Raw genomic sequence first — 9,721 nt, 5'->3', positions numbered from 1 at the left:
GTTGAATGGATTAACTTTATTACACAGGAAACATTTTAATGTCATTTTTAGAAAAAAAAAGCTGTGTTTGAACTCAAAAGTTTTAATCATTGATAGGAAGTTTAAACATCTTCCTTTATTTGAATACTTCTGTCATTTTTGTCAAGCAGTTCCTATTATCAGAGATAAAAGAACCTGTTTTTTTTATTCCTTTAAATTACATTATTTCACCAAAAGTCAACGAGAAAGTAAGTAAAAAAGATAAATATGTCTTCAAGCAATTTCAGTACCGCTTATGGTATCTTCTACTTTATTGTTCATATGAAAAGCAGACTTCCTCGATCACGAATTTCTGGATTTATTCAATCTTACTGATATTTTGATCTAACATTAATAATTTTTTTTTCTCTTAAATGAACTGAAAAAAATCTGTGTTTTCATATACTATAGGTTATTAGAACAAGAGGCCCAGGGGCCACATCGCTCACCTGAGGAACTGATTAGCAAATATCAATTCTGTCTTGAGAAGTTTTAGCATAAAAGTGGATTCGGTGGAAGAGAGGTTGTGGGGGGTGGGGGTGGGGGGTAAATGTGAACACTTCCTCTATTGCTGTTGATAAGATGAAAATTTTTATTGATATAGCCAGTTTGTAGGGTGTAGGCACTGTATCCTCTCTTGCTTAAGTGGGACTTAAGAAGACCACTTTGCTCCTGATATAAGTCAGGGGACGAGCATATGCGCCGAATTCTGCTGGCTAGACCCTTAGGCACCCCCTTAAAAGTGTGTGGGGGATGACAGCTAGTGGGCATAAGATATAGGTGGGAGTCTGTGGGTTTGGTGTGGATACTCAACTCGATTTCACCATCAATCAGGGTAGATTTAGTATCTAAGAATACGTTTTTCGAATTAGATACGTCTATTATAAATTTGATAGACTGGTGAAAAATGTTGGCAAACGAAATGAATGTCTCGAGGCTCTCGCGACACTCCACCCACTTCATCTCTATATCGTCAATGAAACGCAACCATACCGCTGTGGGGCCTAATTGGTGTTTGAAGTAATAATTTGCGAAAAGATCTGCTAATAACGGGGCGCAATTGGTACCCATTCAACAGATTGTTGGCAGACCTGAACTCAAAAAAGGAAGATAGATTTTGTCAATCACAAACTCGAGGATGTTTTTAGATATTTAACCTCAGAGTATGTGTGTTTACAATCAGAATGTTTTTAAGAGCCTGACTACGAGAAAACCATGCAAATATAGAAATAGGCTCAAGGTTCTCCATGAGCTGTTTTACTGTGTTGCTCCCGACATAGGAAAATTTTCTCCGACACAGTATCAATTCAAATTTCATGCATGCGACACAGTAAAAATTTTGCCGACACAGTAAAATCTGTGATAATTAGAAAATACAAATATATAAATTCTCTGCAACTGAAATTCTAATTAAACAATTCTACCGTCTTTCAATTCTAAAAGGTATAGGGCACTTAATTACTATGGCTGCACCTGGAGTAATCAATCATCTCCTAGACCCTCGCCGGCTTTTACGCATGAAGGAACAAAGACAACTTGTTTTCACACTTCCATGAAACAGTTAATTGGTAATAGATTGTTTTATTTAAAAAAAATATTAATATCCACAACTCTTCCACTAATAAAAGTAACTTTCACAATATGAAAAGCCTTTCCGTAGCTTGTTCTTGTTACTTTAAACACTAGTGAAGACACGAGAACTTGAGTTGAGTGAAAATGTCATTTATTGACCAGATAAATGACAAAAGTGAACAAAAACACATAAATATACAATATTACATCAATCATGTAAATTATAGCTGGGATAAGGCCAAATAATGATTAGTTTCAACTTAGATATGATATATTGCGACTTATTGCTTATCCCAGGTATTGTTATATAATGATTACCAAGTTTGTGTAACAAGAAGGTGGCGTAAACGAAGAGGTCACACGGCATGGTAAATGCTTGATGTTATACAATGAGGAAAAAATCTACAACAAAAATTCAAATATTGGTATCAAATGGGAGGCGGATGGGAGGTTGCGGTAAATTGATTGCAACCTCATGTTTCCGCAAAATTAAATTAATTGAGTACTCCATCCCGATCAAGCCGAACCCGATCCAAACATGAGTTAGATCCCGATAGTCGACCCCATTCTTTATACATTAATCAATAACAACTGCAATTTTAATCTAAATTTGTCAAAAACAATGTAAAAAAGATTGTATATAAATCATTTTATGAGACATAAAATTGTATTTAAGTGTGTCTTTTCTATAGAGCCACGGCTCTAGAATTATGTTGGCACTGTAAGTCAAACATACATGTAACATCGTACAGAAATCATTTAATTGATGTAGATCAATTGCTTGAAATTTTCAACATGTACAAGGAACTCTTAAAACTATTTTACTTTATTCTTAAGTTTCTTTTTTTTTTCCTTTTTTTTTGTAATTCAGTTATTTTATCAAGAAAACTGACAAATAATTATGGCACATTTACTTTAAAATATGTTGAGTTTATAGTTCAAATTATAGACCAGAATTTCCTCTGCTTTTAAAAACATGTGTTTTTACTTTTATCAATATGTATGGCCATACCATTTGTGTAAAAAATTAAAACGATTTTTAAAAAGTGTGTGCATGTATTCTTTTGTAATTATAATGAATAGTGATTCAGTTGCGAAGTTGATCGCGAAAATACTCCGAAAGTTTAGTGAAACACCGCGAAATTTTAGTACTATGCGTAAACTCTGCAACACAGTAAAATTTTAAATGATGGAGAACCGTGAGGCTACAGTAGGGAGTCTCAAGAACAAACTGATTATTATTATGAACTTTAAAGACACCCATAAAGAGTCAGAAATATGTTGTTTATTTTTGCATTGTTTTTTTGTTCTATTTTTAGTAACAGTCAATAATTCATTCTGTTCAATATTCCAGTGAAAATGCAAAAAGTTGGTGTAAAAATGACAATTTCAATACTATTATTTAAAAGTAAAAATGAATAAACAACATATGAATAAAAGAGTTTTGTTTTCTCACAGAAATGAGTCATAAAATAAAGTTGGAATCAAAATTTTTGCAATGCCCCTATATTATTATTATTATTATTATTATATTATTATAAAATTTGTATAGCGCTAAATATAATTAAAATTACTCTAAAGCGCTTAAACATTAAACATGTTAAAAATAAAGATAAAAATTTACAATATTTAGAACATGATTAAAAATCTAACAATAGACGTATAGTTATAAAAGTAATGAAACATGTACAATTATAAAAATTATTTAAAAATTAGCCCCTAAAATCATAAAAGTATGCACAATTATGTACACGTATTAAATGAAGATAAATAGACACAAATAATGAAATAGTATTACAAAATAAAGAGAGTCCATAAAATGTGCTAGACAGGAACATAAAAAATTACAATAATATTTATAAGTTAATGATAAAAAGCCATTTTAAAGAGATGAGTCTTTAGACACTTTTTAAAACTGTTAAGATTTTGTTCATGTCTCATAACTGATGGGAGGCTGTTCCAGAGTGCAGCGGCGCTAACATCAAAACGACGATTTCCATATGACTTGGTTCGAGCACGAGGTTGAACTAAACACCTGGAATATAGGAGGCCGAAGAACACAAAAATCTGCATGGTGCCAAGAAATGATAATGATTCATTTTTTGTCAATATTCAAGGATATATTTTAAGAAAGTGACGCTTCTTTTTTCTGAATTTTATGTATTTAAATATAAGATATTACCCCAACAATATGTAAAATCCACCTTTGGACTCTTAAGGTAGTCCGATCCTCAGGTTTATCAAATTAGCAGTTAAGTAATCAAAATACTCATAAAAGTATCTCTGAATCTACAAAGTTATGTTAATTTATCCTTAGTATTTCTTTAAAGGTAAAGATAAAAGTTAATCATATTGTATAGAGAAAATTGTCAAATCTCCAACATTTTTACAGAAAAAGCGAATTGGAATATCAGCAATGCATTTTCTAATTGCAAAGTGATCAACAAATATACTTTAGGTTAAAAAACGATAGGTATCCAGGCATTCAGAGAAATTGTCATGGTTTTTATACTTATTTTGGTATTTTTTGTCTTCTATTTCGGTCGTATATTCTATGATACTTAGTGTAAAAGGCTTTTGCTATCATTGCAAGACACCACATATTACTTCTTATTAAACATTATGCTAATAACCATTGGTATCTAAGTCTGGATTCAAGAAAATCTTATTTCTCTAGAACTGTATTAATTTTTTTCCTTTTATAAGGTACAAATGTCAACTTTTATAACACTTTTCTACGACGTCCAAATACCTTGTATCTTATAACGATGAATAAAATGAAAATTGTTGCATGAAAAAATTTCGTTTTCAAGCTTCATTTTGATGCAATTTGAATTAAATGTTAATTTCTGGAGTTATCCTTCCTGGCTAAGGATCGGATATCCTTAAGGTCATAAAAGTAACATCGTATTGGAATTATCTCAAATTCAAATGACGGAAAAATTGGTGATTTAATAAGTTTAATTTTTAAGTAATGTAAATGAATTTTAATTAATATATTTAAAGATATAAACAATAAATATATTTTGTAATGAATGTTATAAAAGCTAGAAATAAGTTTTTGCCCTGCTTTTCCTGGAAAAAATAACGCGTTCACAATTTATTTAGGTCTTTGTAAGCATTATCTCCCCTGTTACACTCTTTTGTAGAGAAGGAAGATACTGATAAGTTTACGAACAGATGTCTGTGAATCTGTCATCTAATCGTTTTAGGCATAAATTATGTGTGATTTTAAGAAAAATGTCCCTTCCTGTGAATGTAATTTGTTACATACTAGTAAAATTATAAACTCCATCGAGATCATTGTACTGTTCCGTAACCTTGTGTAAACATTATGGCTTCCTGCGACGTTTTGTATATCCTGATCCTCAGAAAAAGATTCAGGTGCACGAATTGTCAACGAGTCTTCAGATTCTGGCTCTGATTTTTATGAATATGATTCTGACAGCGAACATTCATTTGATAGCGAGACGGATGTAGTGATGATGATATCGAATCAACAATGTTTGAATTTGACACAGGTGCTATGCATGAGACAGGTACTGTGTATGACACTGTGTCACACAGGTACTATGAAATATGTATATCTATGTACCTGAAGTGGTTAAGATTTTTGAAAGAAAAGAAAATTTTGGATAAAACTGCTTATTTTCAAGCATGCAGTCTTTCTTCCTGAAAATATAGACACAGCTTAGAACAAGCTTCATATTTTTACCAAAGATGTATCTATCCAATTCTAATAGTGACAGAAAAATTACGTATGTTCTACAATGCGCTCTGTTTCCCATAAGAAAAAAACATCAAGAAAAGTGCATATTTTTGGCTTTTTTGTTTAGATAGCAAAAATAGCATTATTTCTCAAGTCATTTGCACCTATTGAGTGCATATAAATATGGAAAATATATTATTTGGAAATATTTCTAATATAATCTCTTCTACAAAATAAATATCAATCAAACATCTCTGAATGTCATTTAACAATGTTGACTTTTAGAGGGCCAAAATTGGACCTTTACCTATATAAAATAAGTTGTAAATTATATCTATCCTAATTATAAGCATTTCTCAATAGTTTTTCATGTTAATAAAGTCACTACCGGTATATGCCACTTGCAATGTGTTGTATTTTCTGTCATTTAGTGAACACGATGTGAAAAGATTGTTAAATTCAGTTACAATAAAAAAAAAATAAAGAAATAATTAAGAAAAGTTTTTTTATACCAGTTAAAATTATTCAAAAATGTAGAAAGTTTTTAATAATCATCATTTCGTTTTTTAGGAATCCCTCCAATTGATACAGACCTACGGTGTTTAAACAGTTTGTATTGTCACGTAATCATTTCTACTATGTATTTTTTGCAGGAAATTATGACATTTTGATGTGATTTAATTTGATCCTGAGTATATTTTCGTTATCGAAATGACATTATAATCTATGTACATGTAGTTTGTTATGAAATCAAAACCTTTTTGTCATAGTGTTTACCATAGATGTCGTGATTTTGTTATTTTATTGCAGTCTCCACTCAATAAGCAAAGACATTCAAAGGACCATAATCGAAGACACATTGGAAGGATTAAAAAAAAAACGTTTGTACTTGTGAATGTCCACATCTAATGATTACATATACAGTTACATTAATGATCAAACACATGTGTTCATATCAATACATGACTTATCTGCAATTTAAAGTGATATGAGTTATTGACTTATTCCTATACATAAAGTATGAAGCATTATACTTAAATGACCTTGATCTTAATCTTTATATTTTCTGTTAAAATGCAATACATACAATACAATAATTTGTATAGCGCATTATAATAATGACACTCTAGTGCGCTTCACATTAAAAAATGTATAAGCTTACAAAATGGCGAACAAATTATTTTAAAATATACATATTAATACATATTTATGCATAAAAATAAGATATCTAAAAGACTTCATGTGTACTAAAAGACCATAAAATATTACATTGCGTGGGAGTCACTTTAATAGATTTACAACTAATGAAACATTAAAAAAGAAAAAAAAATAAAGGAACCTGTACTTGATCAGTAGAGCATTTATTTTATGTTTTGGACAAAAGAACATCAATTCGGTCTTTTCATGATTTAACTTTAAAAGATTGGTGCACATCCATAATTTTATGTCGACGAGACAAGCACTGAGAGAAGAAGCCACATTATTCAAGTTTTCGTTTGGTTCAATAACGAGATATATTTGGGTATCATCTGCATAGCAGTGATACCGCATTTTATGACGCTTGCATATATTTCCTATAGGTTTCGAAAACAAACAGTACAACTGGGGTCCAAGAACCGAGCCCTGAGGCACACCGATTTCAAGCGATTCCGCATTTGATAAGGTTGCACCTATCGAAACTCTCTGACTCCTGTCAGTTAAATAGGACTTTATCCATGATAGCACAGAACCGGATATCCCGTATGAGTATTCAAGACGACGGAAAAGACTCTGATGGTCTATAACATCGAACGCGGCCGACAGATCGAGCATGACAAGTACAGCGTAAGAGTTGTTGTCTAAGGCGGTAGCGATGTCATTGTGAACACGCAACAGTGCAGTTTCGGTTGAGTGATACGACCGATATGCGGATTGTAAAGTATCGTGCAAATGGTTTGAGTCTAGGTGATGTTCTAGGCGAATTTTTCGACTTTCTCAAAAACCTTTGGGAGGAATGATAAATTTGAAACAGGTCTATAGTTTTTAAATTCGTTCGTGTCTAGGTTATGTTTCTTCAATAATGACTTAATAATAGCCACTTTGAAATCCTTCGGCATGACAGATAGACTTAATGATTTATTCACCAATTCAGTGATGAAAGGTACGAATTGTTCAGCGCAGTTTCGGACTATCGATGTTGGCACCGCATCTAGTGCGCATGATTTTGGTGGCATAGACAATAGGAGTTTCCTGATCTCATCAGCAGACGTCGGGTCAAATGAATTCAATGAGACACCCGTAAACGGCACATCAGACGACAGTGCATCGGCATGATGATCATTCACGGAATTTGATGACAACAAAGATGATCTGATGTTCTGAATCTTAGACACAAAATATTTGCTGAATTTATTTGATAAGATATTGTCACTAATACATTCCGGAAGAGGTGTGTCATTCGTATTATCCCTGAGTTTATTTGTATGGGAATATAAACTCCTACTATCCGACCCACATTCAATGATTTTGTTTGAATAATACGACTGCTTGCTTAGAAACAACAATTTTGAGTGTTCGATACATTTTTCTCAAAAAATTTCACGGTGCACAGTCAACTCGGTACGTCTCCAAACGCGATCAGCTTTGCGTTTTTCGCGCTTTGGATCTCACAACAATGGTTTTTGTTTGTAATGGGGCATGTTGCTCAATTAGAGCCCTCATATCTGTTTCATATCGTTGTACGAGTTCATCAGGTGATAAATCACGACTATACTTCGATAATGAAGTTATGACATCTTCTCCGAATTTATCAATAGCAATGTTTTTGAGTTTCCTAAACGATACAGATTTCCGCGTTTTAGGTGGTTTAGACAGACATAGCGATGAATATATTCCTTTATGATCAACTGATTAAGTTTAAGATCAAGATTAAGTTCTTGATCAAATTGTTAAGAAACCTAACTCATTTTTTTGAGTATTAAGTTAATTAAATGAAGTGAAAAGTTGTTTATCTGAAATATTACTTTTAAATATGAACCTGTTGATGTGAATAATTGTAATACAATGATCTAATTTACAGAGAAGTCTTTCTGATTGCAAAAATCACATCATGACTTTGTTATGGAGATAAACTGTGGAAAAAAAGACGGGTAAAATATAAATGACAGCTGGAAACGATGTATAAATTAGCGTTACAGAAATCTGTCACAGTGACTGGTGTCAGTTGTATACTTCACATTGCCCACGTGACATCAAACCGGGTCTGGATCAGTGATAGAGGTGACAATCTCATCTTGACAAACACGGCTGGTGAAATATTAGATCATCGGACAGATATAGGTAGTTATGGTGGAGTACACACTGTGGACAATGACGGTGATTTAATTTATATAGACAAGGATTATAACATCAACAAGCTGTCTGCAGATAACAAAGTAAAAAGTATTTTAATTAAGTTCGCAATGCCATGGGAACCACGGTGTGTCTACAGCTCCCCCTCCACTGGTGACCTGCTGGTCGCAATGTATAATATTTATACAAATAGACAATGCAAGGTAGTCCGGTATAACTCCAGAGGAGAAAAAATCCAGACCATACAGTACAAAAACATAGGTCAGATACTGTATAGTAGACCTCTCTACATCACAGAGAACCGCAATGGAGATGTCATTGTATCTGACGCAGTCCATGATGCTGTTGTGGTGACAGATTGTGGAGGGAGACATCGCTTCTCCTACACAGGACCACCGTCCGGATCACAACTATTACCAAAAGGAATCTGCGTAGACGCACTGTCACATATCCTGGTGTGTGATCTATACTCCAACAAAGTGCAAATGATTGACCAGGACGGTCATTCCCTGCCATTGACACAGACACAACACGGAGTTGTCAAACCAGGGAGTGTGAGCTATGATAATAAAACCCACCTGCTCTGGGTTGGATCACGGTGCAACAACACGGTCAACATATACAGATGTTGCCGCAAGGACTTATTGACAGGTAAATTATAAATAAATGTAGTGTAACTATTTTGCCTCTGTTTTTAATGGAAGGGACCAAAAGAAAAGAAGAAATTAAAACCTTGTCATAAAAGTTTTGTTTGATTTTCATATTCCTTTCATTTGGTCCCTTAAAAATGTGTAAAAGAAAAAAAACACAATTGAATTAGTTTTAATTATTTCTATTATGTGTTCGCTGAAGTGGGAGATATCTTGGTTCCCTAATTTGCTTTTGATGTACGTTAATTCTGTGTATCAAGATGTCTCCTGTATGACCGAAAAAAAACACAGAAAAAGGCGCCGTTTATCTACTAAATAAGATTGGATCTAGTTTATCGCAATGATTGACTCTAAGAGGGTTTGTCAAAAAAAAGCGAACATTTTCAATATCTTTTGTTTCACTAAGTCTATAAAGTTAAAAATTAGCATAAATCATGGTCAA

The 9,721-nt window shown here is 32.8% G+C and overlaps 1 protein-coding gene across 1 annotated transcript; it reads left to right on the top strand.

The window, feature by feature from the left end:
• Nucleotides 1–8,463: 8,463 nt before the first annotated feature.
• On the top strand, nucleotides 8,464–9,291 carry LOC134232704 (uncharacterized). Its single transcript, XM_062714690.1, has one exon. The coding sequence runs from the start codon at nucleotides 8,740–8,742 to the stop codon at nucleotides 9,289–9,291; it is 552 nt and encodes a 183-aa protein (XP_062570674.1). The 5' UTR covers nucleotides 8,464–8,739.
• The last annotated feature ends 430 nt before the right edge of the window (nucleotides 9,292–9,721 follow it).

Source organism: Saccostrea cucullata, unplaced genomic scaffold (genome assembly GCF_032062105.1).
Source record: "Saccostrea cucullata isolate Sc308-1 unplaced genomic scaffold, CSIRO_AGI_Scuc_v1 ctg4329, whole genome shotgun sequence".
NCBI lineage: Eukaryota > Metazoa > Mollusca > Bivalvia > Ostreida > Ostreidae > Saccostrea > Saccostrea cuccullata.
Note: the sequence above shows the minus strand (reverse complement) of the source record. Positions and strands in the feature narration are given on the sequence as shown.